Genomic DNA, 21,917 nt, shown 5'->3' with positions numbered 1-21,917 from the left:
CACAATACTTTTAATAGAACGCTACGTGTCATAAGTTTATTCGTGGACTGTTATTTTCTTAAAACAGCCTGACCAATCTGTAGGTTAACTCTTCAAATAAATTTATTCAAATATGAATAAGTATTCTTCTACGAATCAACTATTGTTCATGACTTATCTGTAGCACACCTTAGCTATCATATTTTTTTATTTTTTCTTTCTAAACGCTCGATTTACCGCTCAATGCATTGTAGATAAAAAACATAGAGTAGAGAAACCAAGATAGAGCTGTAATTTTTTTCGTCTTTATATGTATCTTTTCTTTTCCTTTTGCTTTAGTTGGGTTTTTACTTCTAGATCTTGTCATTCTTGATCTGCAAGAAGATATGCAACTAACGTGTTCTTGGATTTGTTTTTTCTTTTCTATTTTCTCGCGAAACAAACTTGCTTACTACTATTAATGCTTTAAAAGAAACACTTTGCCTTTTTGAAAACGCCACAGATTAACGGCACAAAAATAATTTTACGATCTTAGAGAGAGAGAGAGAGTAGAGAAAAGCAAGAATTGGGAAAGTTCTTTTCGTTTTCATCAGATTCTCTATGCAAGAAGATGTACTACTGTTAATGCTAGAAATTCTTATAGGTGAAACACACTTACTTACTTAAAAGTACCTATATGAGAAAGATTTTCAAGCTTTTGGGAGAAGAAAACAATGGGAGCGAAAACAGAGACGGAGAGTAGAGAGAGGATGAGAATCCTTTGGCATCGACGAATCAGCTTCATCAATGAGACAAACAGATGACGAAACTGTCTCCCAGTCTACTTCGCCAAACGCACATTTCATGGATTCAATACGACACTGGATTTCTCGCTTCAACCACGAGGAACAGACAGAGGGAGACCAAAAGAAAAAATAAAAAGAAAAATAAAAATAAAGAATCTTGGGTTTCAAATACTCCTTTTCTCACTTTGAGTTTTAGAGAAAGAGAGATGGAGAGGCTGTGAGCTCCCGCCATGGCGATGGGAAGGTAATTGTATTAATATTTTGCAAACGTTGATTGGAGGAGGAAGGGTGCTGGACTGAGATGAAGGGGGACTATGATGGAGGGGTAGGGATTAGGGCAGAGATGGGGGGGACTGAGATGTAAGAGCTAGGAGGAGGGGTGCGTATTGAGATGGAGGGGGATTGAGATGAGGCTTCGGGGTGAGGGGGGTTAGGGAGAAATTGATAAATTTGTTTACTCCACGCCATATGTGTGATCCGGCTGATGCAAATAGGGCTGCTCTCCAGACTTTTTATAGAGAAATTATTTGTATCAGCCAGAAGCCGCAGCACACTCAACGTATTGAGTTTAAAAAAAAAAAAATTGATATGAGGTGTACTGCGACTACGGGTTGATGCGTAGCTTTTCCCTTTTTTATATGAATAAAGATACGTTGTAGGCTATTATATTCTGAATTTTTCGTTGGCTATTAGAAAATAGATTCCAATGGACGGTCTTGATTGAGATTGGAGTCCAGAGCTTTCCCGCTTCCAGAGAAAGTATAATCACCTGCGTGACAGTCCAGCCTTCCCAAATACACAACAAAATTTTAGTATTTGCGGCAATATAAAGCCCTAACCCCTATTTCAAAAATTCAAAAACTACTTTCGATTACTAGAAAAGTAAAAAACCCTACTTTTCGATCGGTACTTGACCAAATGCTCAAACTTAGGGTTTCGCAGTGGCTCTGATTGTGTAAGCATTATCGTATATATTCGTTGAGTTTTGGAGTCATAAGTTGAGTTTTTTTCATTAACGGTAACCCTAGGCTGATGTTTGGTTTACGATAAAGCGAACAGCATACATAGACATTGGATTTTTGGATCATTCGAGGAAGGTGTTTTGTTTTCTCATATTGTGGGGAAATTGTTTTGTTTTCTCATTTAGTGTTTCAACTGCTTTTTATTGGTTGATTTAGTTTGGCCATTTTTTTCTTTGCTTTGCCTTACTAATTCAATGTCACGTTAAAACACGACATGCACAGATATTGTTGCTTTTCCCTCTCAACAGTTGTCTCAGCAAGCAAAGAAGATGTAACATTGCATTTATGAGTTTCCACCAACAGATGAATAAACGACGAAAAATCTGCTTGGTTAGGGAGAAAGGATGAAGTAAAATTTAATATATTTTTTTTTAAAGGAAGAAACTGAAGAAGGTTTGGACATGCTTCGTTTATATGCCGGCTAGTAGTGTCACAGTTTGGAATTTTACTTCCAGAATTTGTTTTTTGTACTTCTTTTAGCCACAACCCAGAGCATTTCATGAGAATTCGTGCGCTGGATGTACATTTATTGTTTAGGCACTTTTTAACTTTTTCTGAGAATATGTCGTCTTAACTTTCCGTCATCCTTGGTTGTGTTGGTAGGCTTAAACTTTTAATTTAGAAATATGAAAGTCTAAGGCTCAAAAAGAGGAAGATAAAAAGAAGCGCATGGAAGCCCTATAAAGGAACCTGTCTTTTATGGATTCCCTTAACATGCTCTGTAGTCTGTATCATTTTCTCAATTCTTTACGGTATTTATTTTTTGAATGTCTTATTCAGGTGCAGGTGACTCAAAGAAGGGCAATGGCGTCATCTGATGATGAGGCTGATGTCTTGCCACAATGGGTGTCAAATTACTATTTTGAAGACGACGAGGATGAACCAATTTCATTTTCTGTTTTGCCAATTCAATGGAGAGAGGGTGACATTCAAGATTGCGTCAAAGAACAGATATTCCTGCATGGAGTGACTGACAATGGGCTTCGAAAAATATATAAGCATGTGGTTGCATGGAGGTTTGATCTTTCCAATATGAATCCTGAGATATCGGTGCTCTCTAAGGAAAATAATTGGATCAAGCTTCAGAAGCCAAGAAAAAGCTTTGAGGATATAATTAGGACAATTATGGTAACAGTGTGGTGCCTTCATTTCTTAAAGAAAAATCCTGAAGCATCTGGAAAATCTTTGTGGGATCACTTGTCTAAAGTCTTCAGGTATTTCCCATCTTCTGAACCTTTTTGACTTTCTTTCTGTTTATATTCTTTGTTCAAATTTTGACAGTTATTTAATTTGAAGCTTGTACGAGGTCAGACCTTCTCAGAATGATCTGGTGGACCACATGCCTCTCATTAGTGAAGCTGTTAATAGGGATGACACCTTAGCAAAGTCCAAGGTTTGTAACTTTGTATAGCTTATTTCTCTTGGATTGTTAATTATAACTCAGAAAGTGCATATTACCTTTTTTTAGAATTATGTTAATCGTTAATTCTTCTCAAGATGACCCATTCTAATATGACCCTGATATTGAAGGAGATCACCGATTTTGCCCATTAAGTCTTTGCAATGTGGTGTATGAGATACTATCCAAGATTCTCTGCAATATTAAATTGATAAATCATTAAGGTCTCGTGTGGATAGTCAGATGAGATGAGAATATGTGAATAATAGTAAAATAGTATGAGTTAATTTTTTTTTTTTTTTTGATAGGTAAAAGTAAGTTTTATTGAAATAAGAATAGAAACAAAGTACTCCAGTAGTATACAAATAGATCATGAAACCTAATTACATCTAGGTACTAGTGAGAGATACAAGCAGGTCATGGAAAGTATCCGTATTACAAATAATGGCCGAAGTCCAAGAAAATAAAGTATTGTAAAAGAATCACTTTAGCTCCTCCAAAGAATGCTCCATGTCTTCAAAGCATCTCTTATTTCTCTCTAGCCACAAGCACCATATAATGCAATGAGGAATCATTCTCTACACATCAATTATACGTGAATTCCTCCTAATTCCTGTCCAACATCCCAGAATATCTCTAATTGTTCTGGGCATAGCCCAAGCCACCCCTGTCCTAGGATCTCATTCCATAAACACCTTGCCACCTCACAATGTAATATAAGATGATTCATTAATTCCCCATCACTCTTGCACAAGAAGCACCAATCTATTATGATAAGACCACATTTTCTCAAATTATTTGACTTGAGAATCTGCCCAAGAGATGCAGTCCATATGAAGAAAGCGATCTTAGACGGTACTTTACATTGCTAAATGACTTTCCAAGGAAAAGTTATGATCATTAGAAATAGGGGTGTAAACCGGTCGGTTCGGACCGGAGAAACCGACAGGTTCGGTCTGGACCGGACCGGACCGACCAAATGCATGGTCGGTTTCGGTCCAATAAATAATAAAATTTCGGTCTTCGGTCTGGTCCCGGGGTGGAGATTTCTCGAACCGGCCGGACCGACCGAATAAAAAATAATAAAAAAATATATATTATATATATTATTTATATAATAATTATACAATTAACAATATAAAATTTTAAATATATTATTAATAATTGTTAATATTTTATAAATTAACAATATTTTATATATATCTTAATCTAACCTATCACTATAAACAATATAAAATTTTAAATATGTTATTAACACTTGTTAATATTCTATGAATTAACTAATATATAATATCAATTAGTTAATTATATAGTAATTATATAAATTAATAATGTAATTTTCATTTAATTTATTATTATTGATCATATAAAATATTTTTTTATTGAGTTTGTTACCTAATCCATATTAATAAGTCACTTAATTTAATTTAGTATTTTAAATAAATTTTTTTTATTAATTGATTTAAAAAATATATATATATATGCCGGACCGAATGGACCAACCGGACCGGACTGGACCGATAACTACCGGTCCGGTCCCTATGGGGTGTTCGGTCCGGACTGACCGGTTTATACCCCTAATTAGAAACTCCCAAGAGGGTCTTGTAGAAAGAGCGCATCGAAAATTTGTTATTGTCATTCAATATACATGGTTCAGCAAATTGCCTATGTTCACAGAGCTGCAAAAATTTTATTAATCAGAAAAGATTACAATCACTCAATTTCAATTCACTCTTTAGGGTCTTTTTGCTCTCTTACACAATATGCACTCATTTGACAATTGTTCTATATCAAAATATGCTGAAAATTTGTACAAAACAATTCAAATATAATATATTTATAGTGAATTTTGGAAATTCTAATCTGGCAAAAACTACATTATTTGCTTGAGCGGCGTATCGAGCGCACTTCAAGTGAACAATTAATGAATATTGGCTCGAGCGAACACTAGGTTTTATGTCTCGCTTGAGTCCACTATCGAGTGCATGTCGAGCGAATTTATTGTTTCTCAATTTTCTCCTCACAGACTAGTCTCCACACGCAACCCAACAACCCTCCCTTTATGGTATCTCCACAACCATTTCTCCAATAGTGTTTTATTGAAAGCTCTCACGTTACACACCCCCAACCCACCACATTGAATGGGTAAGCAAATTTATCCCAACTCGCAAGATGGAACTTCATCTCTTCTCCCATACCTCCCCATAGAAATAGGGCTGTAATTGAGCCGAGCCGAGCCAGTCTTTGGCTTGCCGAGCTCGGCTCAACTCAAAATGTTTGAGCTAGCACTCGAGATTTATTTTATTCTTTATTCAAGCTTGACTCATAAGCTAAATTCTCAATTCAAGCACGAGCTTGAATTGTTTTTTTATTTATTTTTTGAATAAGATTTAATAATTAAATAATTAAAAAAATAAAAAATCTAATATTGAATTTATACAATTAACACGCAAAACTTTTATTGAATTATAAAATTTTAAAAAATTTATAAATCATTAATATATAATTAGTTGATATTTATCCAAAATAACAATATATTTTATGTATACGTATATTATTAATACATACACTTAATATGATAGTATATATCTATTTCATATATGGTTTTCATATACTATATGAAATTATTAAATTTTATCGATGAATTATTATACAAATTATAAAATATATCTATGAAATATATTCATTATATAGACAAGTGGTATGCTTATATTATTAACTAATATATATATATAGGTGTGTGTGTATGTATATATTTATCAATATATGAATGAGTTTTAATTGATTCAAACTAACAAGTCGACTCGAGCATAAATGAGCAAGTCTTAATGAGCTTTAGTTGAGTTGAGTTGAGTTTTGTCGGGTATGTGTCATTTACAAATCGAGCAGGTATCTGCTTTCACGAACGAGCTTTTTTTTTTTCACGAGTTGAGTTTAATCGAGTGAATACCAAGCTGGCTATCAAACAGACTGATTCATTAACAGCCATACACAAAATTTGCGAAAGATTTTCTTCATACAAGAGGCCACACTTGTCAGTAATGAAAAAAGGGATAAGAAATAAGTAGGGATATTAGAAAGAATGCTCTTGAAAGAGTCAAACAACCACCTTTGGACAAATATATCCGTTTCCACTCAGCCAATCGTCTTTCAATTCTTTTTAACACACCATCCCAAATGGTTTTTGTCTCCAAAAAGAAAGTATCCTTTGGTCAATGTCTGAAATGCAAAAGCAGCTAGGGGACCTTTAGTTTAATTTATTTAATTTAAATTGGTTGGAACAAGCATTGAAGAGGGTAAGGGGGGTAGGGGTGAGCTTGGGTCCATAAGTTGGGCCTTTCAAAGATAAAGGGGATGCAGTTGTTAAGGAAATTGAGGTTGGGCCACATGCAATTGGGCCCTATGGGCAGCCTAGCAAAGGAAAAGAGCCCATGTTTGTAAGGGACATCTAGCGGGCTTAGGAACCTAGCGGGCCCGTTTGGAGTAAACAAAACATAGTTGCGCCGGGCATCGTCGACGACGTTAGGTGGTAGCCATTTGCGCCAACAAAGGGATAGAGGACGCCGATGAAGGTTGCGGAACCCTTGTTGGGAACTTTGATGTCGGAGGTTGCATTCGTAGAGCCACTTTTTGAGATTTCCTGTGCCACCTCTAATCTCGTTGTAATGGGCTTAGCACAAACCAGTTCGAGGGTGGTTGTTGGGGCTCCTAATGTAACCACAACAATGGGAGTTTGCCAAGGGACCCTTCGAGAAGCTCAACGACGGCGAAGGAGGATTCGGGAGTTGGAGATGTAGAAGCCAAGGGGTCGCAAGGATCTAAAGAGAATGGGTTACTGATGGTGGGGGTGCTAAGGGTTGAGGAACCTCGAAGGTGGTCCAAAAGGAGCTCTCTGTGGTTTCGTTGGGTGACTCAACGATGGGTCTCAGTGCTTTCTCACTAGCGGCAATAGATACTCAATCACAACAACCATAGACAGAGCCGATGGGTAGTGGGAATGGGCCTCAAGCTACTTCTTCATTGTTAGTGGTAGAACCTCTTGGTTCGAGGGGTTGTGGGGAAGTGTTTTCCACTCCAAGGAAGGACTCTACAATGGGTGCGTCTTCAGAGTGGGTGATTCAAAAAGTGAAGGATCTCCAAGATGTTGGGTTGCATGTGGAGACTAGTCTGTGAGCAGAAAATCGAGAAACAATGAGTTCGCTCAACATGCGCTCGATGGTGGGCTCGAGCAAGACAAAACCCTAATGTTTGCTCAAGTCACACTTGACATGTTGCTTGAGCGAAGAACATAATTTTTGCCAGATTATGGTTTCCAGCGCCGTTTATTATAAATATGTTATATTTGACTTATTTTGTACGACTTTTAGCATATTTTGAGAGAGAATAATTGTCAAGTGAGTGCATATTATGTGGAAAAGTTAAAAGCATTAGAGAGTGTGAGTTGAGATTAAGTGATTATAATCTTTTTTTATTAATAAGATTTCTGCAGCTTTGTGGACGTAGGTAATTTGCCGAATCATATATATTATGTGTTGTGTGATTGATTGTGCTTGCTTTTATTTTAGTTTGTCGTTGTGGGTGTGTATATTTTGCACAACACAGGAATATGTGGGGATTTCTTTTGACGGATTTGAAGAGCAATTCAGGGCATTACTCATTGCTATCGAAAAAGGTCGGGTTCAATCTCCTAAATCCATCTTTAGGAAAAACAGGGAATTAAGGCTTCGCTTGTTTTGGCAGATGAGATAAATTGAGATAAAATTGAAAATAAAATAAAATATTATTAGAATATATTTTTTTAATATATATATATTTTTTTTAGATTTGAAAAAGTTGAATTGTTTATTTTATTTTGTATAAGAACTTGAAAAAATTGTAATGATTAGATGAGATGATATGAAATGATATGAGAATTGTTGTGAAAATAAACGAGGCCTAAAGCATCTCACTTGCTCCATTAATTGTGATGAAAGGGAGGGGAGTATTAACAACAGTAGAATCAAAGGAAAGGCTGTGTCGATCCATGAAGCCTAGAATTTTTTCTTGGAATATTCGGGGTCTTAATGATCCCAATAAGTGGCTACGGGTGAAGAATCCCCGGCATTGGAAGTTGGATATTGTGTTTTGTAGGAAACTAAATTGGAGTTCATAGATCGTAGCATCATCGTTAGTGTTTGGGGTTGTCCATTTGTGAGATGGGTGTACTTGTCATCTAAGGGAGCATCAGGGGGTATCCTTGTCATGTGGTATTCAAGGGTGATTGAATCCATTGAGGAGAATGTTGGGAATTATACAATAGCATATTCGTTCAAAAATGTAGAGGATGGTTTTTGTTGGGCCTTTGCTGGTGTATATGGGCCAAATGTGGACACACTTAGGAAGTTGTTATGGGAGGAACTAGCGGGATTGGGCAGGTTGTGGAATTTACGGTGGTGCATTAGGGGCGATTTCAACATTACTCGTTTTCCTGGTGAAAATCAGATGAAGTTCGGTTTAGTTAGGCAATGGAGGAGTTTGTTGATTTTATTTTGAAGATGGACTTGGTGGACTTACCTCTTATAGGTGGTGTGCATACTTGGTCCAATAACTGGGCGTGGTCTTGCTTGGATAGATTTTGGTGTCCCCTGCATGGGAGGCACATTATTCTACCTTGCTTCAAAAAAGATTAGATAGATGGATCACTTTCCCATTGTTCTAGATAGAGTTATTCGTGAAGGAAAAATATATTTTAAGTTCGAGAACATGTGGCTGAAAACTGAGGGCTTTATGGAGAAGGTGAGGACATGGTGGTCCTCATACTCCTTTGAAGAATCACCAAGCTTCACTTTGGCGGGTAAGCTGAAAGCTCTAAAGACTAACTTGAAAAGGTGGAATATTGAAGTCTTTTGGTCACATTAATAATAAAAAAATTGCCCCTCTTGGAGGCTTTAAGGGGTTTGGAGGAAAGGGAGATGCACCTCCCTCTTTCGGTTGAGGACTCATTTAGGAAATCACCCGTCACTTCGGAATTGGAGAAGGTGTTTCTTATGGAGGAAATCTCTTGGAGACAAAAATCACGAGCTCTATGGTTGAAGGAAGGAGACACATGCACATCTTGAAAGCAACCCCCAATGGTGTGTTAACACACCATCCCATAATTGAAAAATGTTTGTGTTTGAGTAGTGTTTAGATGTTGAAATGAGATGAGATGAGACCAACTATTTATCCAAACGGGGCCTAATTCTTCGCAAGATGTTGAGAAAAATTAGAATGCTTTTAACATATGTTAATATTAAATGTTGTGATAATTCTTATGCATAAAACATGTCGGTGTGGGCTTTGTGGAATCTTGTTGGAGGATCTATTCATTTTCTTTTGAACTTTCTGGCTATGGTTTAGTGAACATAGAGGAAGCACTGAAGCAGAAGTACATATGGATGGATTTGGTGGGAGCAAGGCTCTAGATGCTGAAAAATTATTCTGTGGATTTCACTTCTACTTTTAATGTGCTCTGGTTTTACTTATTTCTTTGATTGCTTGTTTACTTGGTTATTGTGTTAGATATTATCTCTTATATCTGAATATCATCTTTTTGCTTCATTGGAGAATATATGATCTTCACTTAAACCTTAGGTTTTTATGTTTAAAAGTATATATTCTAGGTTTGTTAATTCGCTAGAATCAAGGAATCATTCCATTTTTGTATTTTGATGAATTTTATTGAACAGTTTTTATACGCATTTCTCAAGGAGAAGCCCGGGAAGAGGAAACTATCTGATGAGGTTATTACTCTTGCTTGTCAGCTCAATTTGTTTTCTCCAACTATCTTCTGTAACTTCCCGTCTTTTTTCTCTTGTATGTTTTTCTAAATTGTTTTTTTTAAGTCTGTGAACTTATTGGTGTTCCAGGATTGTAAAAAAACAGCAATGTCTGGATTTATAGTTTATGACTTGGATGAAGAAGAAGAAGAAGACGAGTCCAATAAAGTTAAGGGAGTATATGATCATGTTTGTGCATTTTGTGACAATGGTGGCAATATTTTAAGGTACGAGCTTTTTTGTTGGTTACTTGGTACAATCTTTTTTTATGCTTAGTCTTGGTAATAAAATTTCTTATTAATTATTAAAAAAAAAAAAAAACTTTTGTCCATCATCTAGCTTCTTCCTAACTAGGTGTTTGCTCTTGTATACGTCCCATCTACTTGGGTGTTGCCTAGATTTCTTTTTTTGGTTGTTATTTATTCTTTTGAGAAAATATAATGGTGTAGGGCTAGTACATGGGAAACATACAAGATTTGTGCTTGTTGAAAGGGGGAAAAAACTAGGATCTAAACTTACTAAGAACTGAGGAATCCAAGGCGGAAAGAACAAATCCCTGTGATTACTCTTACCCAATGGAAAAGTGTTTTCAGAATGATTTCAATTTGATCAATTAGATTTCAGTTCCATTAGAAATCTTACTCTCCTTACAAATACTCCATATATAGGTGTAACATTTTGTTCCCCACAATGTTACTTTGATGTGCTTTAAGCCGCTTCTCGAACGTGCAAAAATCTGCCTCACTGACTGAGGCAACAGTAAGGAGAAAACTAATGACCAAGCCTAATATATTTTTGCATGCATCTACAATTTTGTACAATTATTTAGAATATTGTAAAAAATTAAATATTGATCATGCACATACTTTTTTTATGCATACTTTTGAGGACCTCCAGAAGGTCCTAATTCATGGTCTGCTGTTTTGTGGATTCTGCATCTTTTGTTCAAATTCATGTGTGAGTTCACGGTATGATTTTATTTGTGTTCTTATGCAGTTGTGAGGGAAGGTGCATCAGGTCATTTCATGCAACTAAAGAGGCTGGTGTAGAATCTAAATGTGTGTCTTTGGGTTTTGCTTCAAAAAAAGAAGTAGATGTATGTGCTGATTCATATCTACTTTGAAATATCTATCTCGTTTGTACCTTTTTAGTATCACCGTTTATTTATTTTCTTTTTAAGTTCATAGGAGTTGCCAGTGTTCATCTGTAAGAATTGCAAGTATAAACAGCATCAGTGCTTTGCTTGTGGGAAGTTGGGCTCTTCTGATAAGTTTTTGGGTGCTGAGGTATGATTTTAGCTCTAAGAAATTGAACAAATGTTTATTTTTCTGTTCATCCCTCCCCCCCCCCCCCCCCAAAAAAAAAAAAAAAGAAGAGAAACAAAGGAAAAAAAAAGAAGAGAAACAAAGGTTCATTTCATATTATTTCTGTCATTGCTTTTATGAAGTGACACTTAATTTTCTAGTGAATTCTGTATTATATAATAATTATTAATGGATTTTTAGCTTCTTGTGTTTTCTCTTGTTTCAAAGAAGCAAGATATGGGAAGACTCTATACCAATGTTTTGAATACCGTACCGGACGACGTACCGGTCAAGGCACTGGAACGAAATATTTCGGTACCGGTACCGTTTCGGGATAGCGTTTCGGGATAATGTTTCGGGATAGTCGATATATAAATAAATTATATATATAAATATATATAAAAATTATATTTCAAAATAATAGTTTATATATAAATACATATATATATAAATTATAAATAGTCTAGTCAGAATTAGGGGTTAAAAAATAAATTTGTAGTTTGAAAAAACGAAAAAAAAAAAAAAAAACACAGGCCGAAATAGTAAATATAGGCGGTATACGGGTATTTTGCCGATAACACATGTAGAGATGAGGTAAACGTGAAATTAAACATTCTCTATACCCCCCCCCCCCCTTCTTCTCCCCTAAAAGCAGTTATTTCTAATTAGGCCTTACTCATCTTTACTATATCTTTCATCTTATGAGCTTGCTTTTCTTCATCTAAATAACTTTTATAATGCACATTGATTTTTCTGTTTCTAATTTGTTATATATATATATATATATATTGCTGTATAGATCTGATTTTACCAAGAAAAATGCATGCATCTGTTTTCATCATTTGATTTATGTATTTTATAACTTGGGAACCTTGCAGATTGAGTTGTATATTATAGTTTAATAAACTGTTCTCTTCTCTCACGCCCAAAACACTTTTTCCTCCGGCTTTTGAATTTCCATTTTTTATTTAATTCCTAGTTTGAAATTAGTTTTGCCTAGTAAATTGATATCTTTTGTATTAAGTGCTCTCCTCCCCCTTTCTCCCATCCCTCTCTTTTGCTTCTTCTGTAGTTTCTGTCATCCTGAAATCCCATTCAGGAAGCATTTATCTTTCTTTGTTTCATCTGTTATTTTTTGTTTGGTGTACTTCTAGTTTCCATGTAAGAAAACTTGATCTTCCCTGCTTTAGCTTCTTTTAGCTTGCTCAGTTAGGTGTTCAGCAGAGATTTGATTATGTTTGATGTAATTGCTCCTGATGGCAAGTTGTGACAAATTTCATGCTTGGTTCTCTTGTTTTGGTAGGCATGGTTGTCCATCTGTCCCTTTTTTTAAATTTTCTTCATTGTGCGTGGAGATATCAATGCATTTGTTTACTATTCAGATTGCTTAATTGCAATCGGTTGCTGTTGTTGAATCTTCTGTTAACTTGCTGGGAAGTCCAATGCCCATTTTGATAGATTGCAATGAATGTTGTTCCAAATTTCTTTGCCGTTATTCACTTCAATGTGTATGTCAATGGTTCTAAATGTTTATACCGATTGCGTTTTTAGGTCTTTATGTGCGTTAGTGCAACATGTGGCTATTTTTATCATCCACATTGTGTGGCGAAACTGCTCCATCAGGAGAATAAAGTTGCTGCAGAAGAGCTTGAGAAAAAGATTGCTGCTGGGGGGTCTTTTACATGCCCAATCCATAAGTGCTGTGTTTGTAAACGAGGAGAGAATAAGAAGGATCACGAATTGCAGTTTGCTGTATGTAGGCGTTGTCCGAAGTCATACCACAGGAAATGCTTGCCAAGGTTCTAATTGTTGTATCTTCTTTTTTTCAATACCCAGTTACGAGAGCATGCCTCTTTGTAAGTACAGTCTAGACGCTTTATGCTTGAATTGCCTTAATCAGGAAGATTTCTTTTGGAGAGGGTAAAGGCATCATTACCAGGGCTTGGGAAGATCTATTGCCAAACCGTATTCTAATATATTGCTTGTAAGTGGTTGCACTTTTTTCCCTTCAGTTTGTTGGTACTACTTGCTAATTGTTTTTGTCTAATTGACCAGAAAACATGAGATTGATAAAGAACTTCGAACTCCAGTTAGAGACCACATAAAATTCCCTGGTGTTATGACTATAACTGAAAAAAAGAAGGTAACCGTGAAAGAAAAGAAAAAACAAGCATCAGAGTCCTCTGGATACAAAGATAAAGATTTGTCAAAAAGGGAAAAGCTTGCCTTAGATGACTCCTGCAGAGAAACTGCTTTGCAAGTAGCTAAACAGAATCAGAAGTCATCCTCACTTGTGAAGGTGGGGAATGCAAAAAATTCTAAGAAAATAGTATCTGTATCAGATATATCAAGGAAGTGGAAAGTAAATGATTCGGCAAGGAAGCTTTCGAAGGAAAATACAAATTTGGTCTTGACGGGGGCGGATAGGTCCTCCGCCACTGACGAGAACAAATATTCTCTTGGTGATAGGCTATTTGACTTAATGATGAGGTCTGGGCAAGTTAAGCCCACAAAGCAGGATGCACTAGATGGTAACATTAATAAATCTGTGGCAGTTAAGCCGCACACAAAAAAGCTGAAGAGTGCGCCGTCTTCATTAGATGCTGATACAGAGAGGAGGTGAAACTATTTAATTTATAGTTTGGAATACTTAAATCCTTTATTTTAACTATATAATATTTGAAGGGAGCTGTCATGGTCGCTGGCCATGTATTTGAAGTCTTAATTGTATGTTGATTATGTCTTATTCCCAGATATATTTCTCTTAATGCAGGTTGTTGACATTGATGAGAGATGCTGCATCATCAATAACTTTAGAAGAGATCAAAGAAAAGCACAAAGTACCCTTTAGTCATTTGTACTCGTCAAAAAATAACGTGGAGAAGAACATTACCATAGGGAAGTTGGAGGGGTCAGTTGAGGTACATAACATTTTAGGTGTTATTGCTGAAATGGGTGTTACCTGTAGTTATTTTATATTTTCAAAAAAATGAATGAGTTGAGGTTGTAGTTACTCTTTTGTACACACAGGCAATTCGAACTGCTTTTGTGAAACTAGAGGAAGGCTGCAGTCTTGAGGATGCAGAAGCTGTCTGCGAACCTGACATTTTGAGACAGATATTCAGGTGGAAGGTGGGTTACCTATGCATTTTTGTCCTAGAATCAGTCATTTTATGAGGTTCTATCTTTTTGGTTGTCTCAAGCCAGTGATGGAGGAACTACCTTTCCTTTTGATATTCTGTGTTTATTTATGCTCACTGCTTGCATCTATAAACTTGTTGAGCTTTGTGCCCGAATATTTTCAATTGAATCCGGATATCCATTGAAAGAATCATGAGAAGTGGTACTGAAGATGCAAAGGTGCTTGTGCTTAATGTGTTCGTTTTTCTTCTTTAAATTAAATAGAAACGTTGAAGTTTTGGGTTTTGGTACATTTTGTGGCTGTAAACTAGAATATTTTGGCAGTATATGGGTTTACTTCTTTCCATCAGCTTAAGATTTTAGAACAGTAGCATATGCTTCTTGTGTACTTGGGCTATGCCTAATTAAGAGATTTAATAAATTTCTTACTTATCAAAGAAGAAAAAAAGTTTTAGAACAGTTGGTAACTTGTAACTGGGTGTTATCCATGTATACATCCTGTGTATGTGGGTTTTGCCTATTTACTTGATCAATAGAATCTTATTTTACCAATAAAAAGAAATGATTTTAGACCAGTTAAGTGTTCTAACTGTTATCGTTGTTCCAATAGTTTATGTAAAATTGTGCAATTCTCAAGAATGGAAAAGCTTTACTAGCTGTATGGAATTTTATATTATTAGCTTCCCTTTTTATGGCGAATAAGTTGGTTTGAGAAGGCAAAATCATGTTTCTGGTGCCTCCTTTGTTCTTGCGCATATGCACTGCAAGCTTCTTTCATCCATATTCACTAGTATTTTTTTTTTCGGGCGATTGCTCTCTAATGTTAAGTATATTTTTTGGATACAGTATATTGACACTTATGGTCAATGTCAGAATAAAGTTTTGTCGTAAATTCATTGGCTTCATTGATTCTTTCATTTGCAGAACATGCTTCGAGTATATCTTGCACCGTTTCTTAATGGTAATCGTTACACATCCTATGGTCGCCATTTTACAAAAATGGAGAAAATTGAAGAGGTGATTTCCTTGTGTTTGCGTCAATGTTATTCCAAAAGCTTTTCATACTCTGTTTCTCTTCTATTATTTTTGTTTGTTATGCCATTTTTGTTCTGACATGTGATACCCTCCATATTGCTATATAAATAAAAAGACTTTCTCTTACTTTAATGCATATCTAAATCCCATGTTGTAATTTGATCTGATTGTTGATACATAGTTCTCCAATGCATAAATTTACTACTATTTGCTGTGTGGTCATTTACTGGCTTTGAAATCTGGGATGATAAAAGAACGATGAGCTAATGTGTAATGACTTTTGTGCTTTTGGTTTGAGTTGGGTAGAGGCTAGTTTGAGAAACCAAGGAAATAGATAAACATTATGGGGAACGAGAGAAAAGGAGGATAATTATTGCAAGGCGGTGATAGTGTGTATATTAACTGTTTATGTTTTTGCTTGCTTTTGGAATCCATGTCCAAAAAATGTCACATTGCTTCCTCGCATATGAAAATTATTTTAAAATTATTTTTTCCCTTGATTTTAATTTATGTCAAGAACTGTACTTCGCGATCAATTTAATTATATCTGCATGTTTTGCCTCTTCTGTATATATGTTGAGTGTGTAGAATTACTTCATAATGCCTTGGGGCTTGGAGTGGCTAAAAGCATGATCTTTTAATGTGCAGATTGTTGATAAGCTCCATTGGTATGTACAAAACAACGACATGGTAAGAATTTGTGTGCTCAGTGTATTTTAACTTCCTTTGAATATTTTGTATGGGTAAAAAATATTTTAACCTTGCATCTTAACTTCCTTTGAATATTCACAATATACCTTAATTTTTTTATTTTGCTTGATGGTTCGAATATATTTTTCACTGAGTTAGATGGTTGAAATAGTTTGGGTAGTTGTAATGTTATTCACAGTTAATACTTTTTTTTCTTTAAAATTTTTTTCCTAAATATTGTATTTTTTTTTCTACTTTGGTCTACTCTACTGGTCAACTTAGCTAAAGGATTGCAACTTGGTTGGCTTTGATGAGAACATGATTAAAAGAGGAATCAATCTTGTTATCAAGATGTAGAGTCTTGTTGGAGGTCTCATGTGCTGTCCAAAGTTGCTTTTTTTATTTGGACAACATCGGTTGGGAACATTTTGACGATCGATAATTTGAGGAAGCGTGGCTTGGTTATTATGGAGTGGTGCTTCTTGTGTAAGAAACATGGTGAATCTGTGGATCATTTACTTTTACATTGTGAGGTGGCGAAAGCTTTATGGGATGGTGTTTTTTGTAGAGTTGGGATGGCCTGGGTAATGCCTATGAAAGTAGTGAAGTTACTTGCTTGTTGGAATGGGATTCATAGTTGTTTTCAAGTGGCTGCTGCGTGGAAGATGGTTCCTTTGTGCCTCATGTGGTGTATTTGGTGAGAAAGGAACGAGCAGTGCTTTAACAATAAGGAGCGTACTGTAGAGGAAATCTGAAAATTTTTCATGTTCTCTTTACTTCAATGGTTTTCCGTTATTGTACCTAATGGAGGGTCTGCTTCTGAATTTTTGTTTTTGTTTTCTGCTTCTAGAATGTAATTAGGTGTTTCTCTTGTATACTTCCTGTGTACATGAGCTTTGCCTATTTCATTCGATGAATAAAATTGTCTTTCTTACTTGTCAAAAAAAAAAAAATGTCTTGTTGGATATAAAGCTTGACCATGATTTATTGAAAACTACTCCAAGACTGGATTTTATTCTTTGTAATGAAACTGAAACATATCTATTTCTGATATAGAAAATGAGTTCATAAGTTTCCTAGTACCTTTTGGCTTTTAAGAATTACCTTTGACAAAAACCACCACCCATTAATTAACAAAAACTTGATTAGGCCTTCTCCCATTAGAAACTAGGAAACAGATTTTCCCCAGACATGGTTTATTTGGGAATGGAGAAGTACAAGAATACACTGCTTGGAAACTTCTATGACATACACAAATGATGGTGTTGTAATTCGCTACGTCATGAACCGAGAGAAAGTAAAATTAAACCTTATTATTTCTATCAAATGGTCTGGTTATTGTAAAGGGGTTGCATACATGTCGGATTAATTTGGCTGGTAATCATATTGTGTGAATATGGAGAGCTCAACCTTGATTGGCAATTCTAGACAATGAACCTTGTCCAGGAAAGTTTTTTGGTCTATCTACAATCCAAGAAAATTTATGGTTATTGTGTTGATGCATTTATCTTGGGTGCTACCAAGTGAAGATGGTGGTAGGTGGGTTGAAGTTCAGAGGCACATAAATCTCTCTTTTGAAACTGAAGTGACTGGTCAAATAACAGAGGACTATTTTTCTCTTTGCTTGTGTTTTCCTTCTTTTGATTTATACAGTATTGTACATTGTATCGATCTCCAATCCTTGAACTTTTTGCCTTTTGTCTATGTTTGGAATGTCTTTTGATTTATTGGTACTTGTTAGCAACATCATCTTTCTCAGACGGGAGAACTTGTATATTTCCTCTCTATATGAAGTTATAGGCTTCTAGCAACTCTTTAAAGGGTTCTTTTTTAGATTAGTTGTCAGTTGTCATTGCAAGCATTGTTATATTGATCAATTATGATTTGCTCCCGTGAGCAGATAGTGGATTTCTGTTGTGGTGCTAATGATTTTAGCATCCTAATGAAGAAAAAGCTAGAAGAGACTGGGAAGATTTGCTCATACAAAAACTATGATATCTTTCAACCAAAGGTAATCTTCACCCTTTCTTATACTGATCAGTTATGAACTAGATTGGGCCTTTTTGATGACTTGTAAACGGGGCATTATGGTTTAACACAGTTCAATTTTAGCTGTTAAGATGGCTGAAAAATAGGTGGCGTTGTTGACCATCAGGCCGTAATGAAGGGTGCAAAGTGTTGGCTTTGGTAGTTTTGGGGTGCAATGTGTTACTTTTGATAATTTGGCGTGCAAAATAATTGTACTAGCTATATTTGTAAATGTTTGCGCTCACATGTATGGTTTTATCTTTTGGAATTCTCTTGTTTTCTTTTCTTCATTGGTGAACAACATCTCGAAACGGTAAGTATGGGTGCATAATGCAATCAGCTCTATTCTTGATTAATACAACATTAATTATAGAATGTTCAGTTAATATCTTCCCCAGGAGTTGGAAATTAGTACTATGGATAGGGCTAAGTCAATCTCCGTCTAATTAACCCGTAACTTATAAAAAAAGAAAAGGAAAATGGCTTCCTAATATTGACTAAAAACAATACTTATAAAAAAATACCGACTAAAGAATTTGACCTCTGGATAGGTACCAAAAGCATTAAAGATATAATCAGTCACTTTTCCCCCTTATACTGTGTCAACTGAAAATTTTGAAGGGGGACTTCAAGGTTCTAGTATTTGGCTCTTCAGGTATATCGGCTAAAAAATTATTGGTTAGAGTCTATAGGATTTATATGAGAATGAAATACTAAGTAAATTTGACTGTCACTTGTAGAAATGGAATGTATTACTTAATTCTATGGTCTACTATCCTGTGTATGAATTCTAAGTAAAGAGGCAGCTGGTATTTACTCTTGGTTCTTTATTCTGATCACTGCTGTTTGCTTGATGTTTGCTCTGCTTTTGATTTTGCAATGTATGTTTATGTCATCCCTCCCCCCCCCCCCAAAAAAAAACAAACGTGTGCTTGTGTACCAACATGTGCTTATTTTTGTTATTTGATTGTGTTATGAAACTTTGTCAGAATGATTTCAATTTTGAGAAGCGGGATTGGATGACTGTCCAACCAAAAGAGTTACCTGCAGGATCACGATTGGTAAGTAATGATGACTTTGTTCCTATCTAAAAGATCCTAATGAAGGTTTGTAGGCTTAACTTGTTCCCATCTAAAAGATCCTAATGAAAGTTTGTAGGCATAACTTGTTCCTATCTAAAAAATCCTAATGAAAGTTTGAAGGCATGTGGAAAATGATTCACTTATCTTGCTTCTGAGCAGATTATGGGTCTAAATCCTCCTTTTGGAGTAAGAGCAAGTTTGGCAAACAAGTTTATTGATAAGGCTCTTGAGTTTAACCCAAAGCTCCTTATTCTTATTGTTCCTCCAGAAACACAAAAGTACTTGCTCTCTCTCTCTCTCTCTCTCTCTCTCTCTCTCTCTCCCACCCACCCCACACATAACACATTGACACCTCTATATTTGGTTCATTTAGTCAGGTTAGGTAAAAGGAAATTACCTCATTAACTGCTTTCTCACATTCGTTGCCTTTCACCAGGTTAGATGAAAAGAAAAGACCTTATGATCTTATTTGGGAGGATAATCAGTCTTTATCAGGAAAGGTAACGATAGAACTTTTTGGATAGTTCACCTATAAAAAAGAAGATAGTTTTTGGATAATTCTGCTGTGATTGAATCTATGTTATATTTTCTAAATTACATGGTTAATGGTGTTTTTTACTGGTATCTCTGTCTTTAGTCATTTTATCTGCCTGGATCGGTTGATGAGAATGACAGACAAATGGATCAGTGGAATTTGATCACACCTCCACTGTCCCTTTGGAGTCGTAGCGACTGGACTGCTAAACACAAAAGCATAGCTGACAAACATGGCCACATCTCTGAGCAAAAAGAAGGATCAGATATGGAAAATAACCCTCTTGAGAATAGAATTCATGATCACCCAGCGGATGGTTATGATCGTTATGGTGATACTTCCGTGCTGATGGATGATCTTTCCATGCAAAGTGAGTCAGAAAAATTTTGTGGGGCAATCGTTGGCAAATGTCATGTAGAAAGATCCCCTAGCAGCAAAGGTTATAAAGAGAACCTTGAGAATGATGACCATGGGAAGAACCAGCCCGATAAGACATCTTCAAGAAAGAGGAAACGTGATAATGGAAAGCATAGAAAATGCATAGGTCAGGTATCATTAGAGAAAAAAATAGATACTGGAAAGCTTCACCATTCTTTGTCCAGTGTAATTGAAAGCAGATTCTTATCTGAAAGTCAGCACGCCAAATCTCGTGAGATGCCTTCGCATGCTGAGATAGGCGAGAATGACGATCAGCATTTAGAGCCACGCACAACTGGTTCTAGAATGCAGTTTGCAATAGGTTATGGTGGGAGCCAGGCTAGCATTCCCAAGGAGATGGGAAGAATGAACTACAAGAGTGGAAATGAGCCCTACTCAAGTGGGACCCATAGAGGGTTAGTGAACGGTGGTCCTGGCCGCATGAGAGATAGCTCAGATCATCTTAGTTACAGATCATATGACACAAGGGTGGAAGAGAGATTAACGAGGGACAGAGATTTCAGGTTGCAAGGTCACCATTACGGGTTGCATGACCCTCATCCGCCGGGAAATAACTATTTTACAGGCCATGATGCTCGATATGGCGATGTTAGATCAACGCAATGGACATATGGGCACCCAGGTCCAGCAACTGACTTTTCTTACCAGATGAATACGTCAGCAATGCAGCGATATGCACCTCAATTGGATGAATTGAACCACACAAGACCAATGAATACCTTCACGTCAGAGCTCCCTATGGTGAACGTGACCGACTTTTATAATCGTCGAACATCCCAACCTGGATATCAAAACAATCGAATGGGTTTTGCCCTTGGTCCTCGCCGTCCCTATTCATACCAGAGTTCAGCAGGTTGGCTGAACGAATAGCTATGTAGTCATGTACCTTTTTGGTGAAGTTTTTGAGTCACAAGGCTTTGTATGTTCATAGACGAATTAGGAGTTAGGCTGTGCAGCACTTTAGTTGAAGCTGGTTTTAGTTCGGGAATCTTTGTTCTTAAATTTATCAGCCTCTTATGATTCGTATGCCATCTCCTTTCTGTTCAATTATCTCTATTAGCTAAAAAATTGCCGTAAATGAGATGCACACAATTAAGTTAATAATCTCATTTAGCCGCTTAGGGAAAAAAAAGCGCGTCTTTTGTGAGTTTTACACCCACTATAGGAGGGTGACATATCATTAGTCTATTATACACACTGTAGACGCACGTACAAGTTACAAAATATTTTTTCCTTTATCCAAGTTGTCGCTTTGTCTTTTCCTCTTTCAAGCTTGTTGCCCTCTCTCTATGTCCTTACCATCCCTGTCGCTCTCTCACCCAACTGATCTCCATTGCTCAGTTTTATTTGTTTGGCTTTTCTTTAATACTGGTGGACGCTATGGGAATTTGATGGGAGGCTGGAGGAAAATATTGTTCTTTGATGGCTATGAGTTTTTTGCAAAAGAAGATGTTGTCGGCTGAACACATCTCGAAATTGAAGTCGCTGAAGAACTCAAAGAAATTTGGCGTCTCAAAGCGCGATCGTGGGGTGTGGTTGGAAGAGTCTGCGTGGGCTTTGTTGTCTTCATTTTCGTTGTTGGGGAGTGGAAGGTCGCATAATATAAAATGCCTCATTTGCTTCTTCACGTCCTTTTTTTTTTGTAAACAAATTTTTGTTGAAGTTATAGATTGTGAAGAGGT

General features: G+C 36.2%; 1 protein-coding gene across 1 annotated transcript; it reads left to right on the top strand.

Moving 5' to 3' along the window:
• The first annotated feature begins 1,625 nt into the window (after positions 1-1,625).
• LOC108984754 (protein ENHANCED DOWNY MILDEW 2-like) lies at positions 1,626-21,266 on the top strand. The gene is made up of 19 exons (XM_035687174.1): positions 1,626-1,719; positions 2,567-3,000; positions 3,083-3,179; positions 9,893-9,946; positions 10,073-10,209; positions 10,979-11,078; positions 11,170-11,268; positions 12,838-13,085; positions 13,187-13,270; positions 13,342-13,905; positions 14,060-14,207; positions 14,317-14,418; positions 15,352-15,444; positions 16,111-16,152; positions 18,053-18,163; positions 19,170-19,241; positions 19,422-19,540; positions 19,699-19,762; positions 19,900-21,266. The coding sequence occupies exons 2-19, from the start codon at positions 2,591-2,593 to the stop codon at positions 21,103-21,105; spliced, it is 3,750 nt and encodes a 1,249-aa protein (XP_035543067.1). The 5' UTR covers positions 1,626-1,719; positions 2,567-2,590; the 3' UTR covers positions 21,106-21,266.
• The last annotated feature ends 651 nt before the right edge of the window (positions 21,267-21,917 follow it).

Source organism: Juglans regia, chromosome 2 (assembly GCF_001411555.2).
Source record: "Juglans regia cultivar Chandler chromosome 2, Walnut 2.0, whole genome shotgun sequence".
Lineage (NCBI taxonomy): Eukaryota > Viridiplantae > Streptophyta > Magnoliopsida > Fagales > Juglandaceae > Juglans > Juglans regia.
This window is presented reverse-complemented; position numbering and strand designations above follow the sequence as displayed.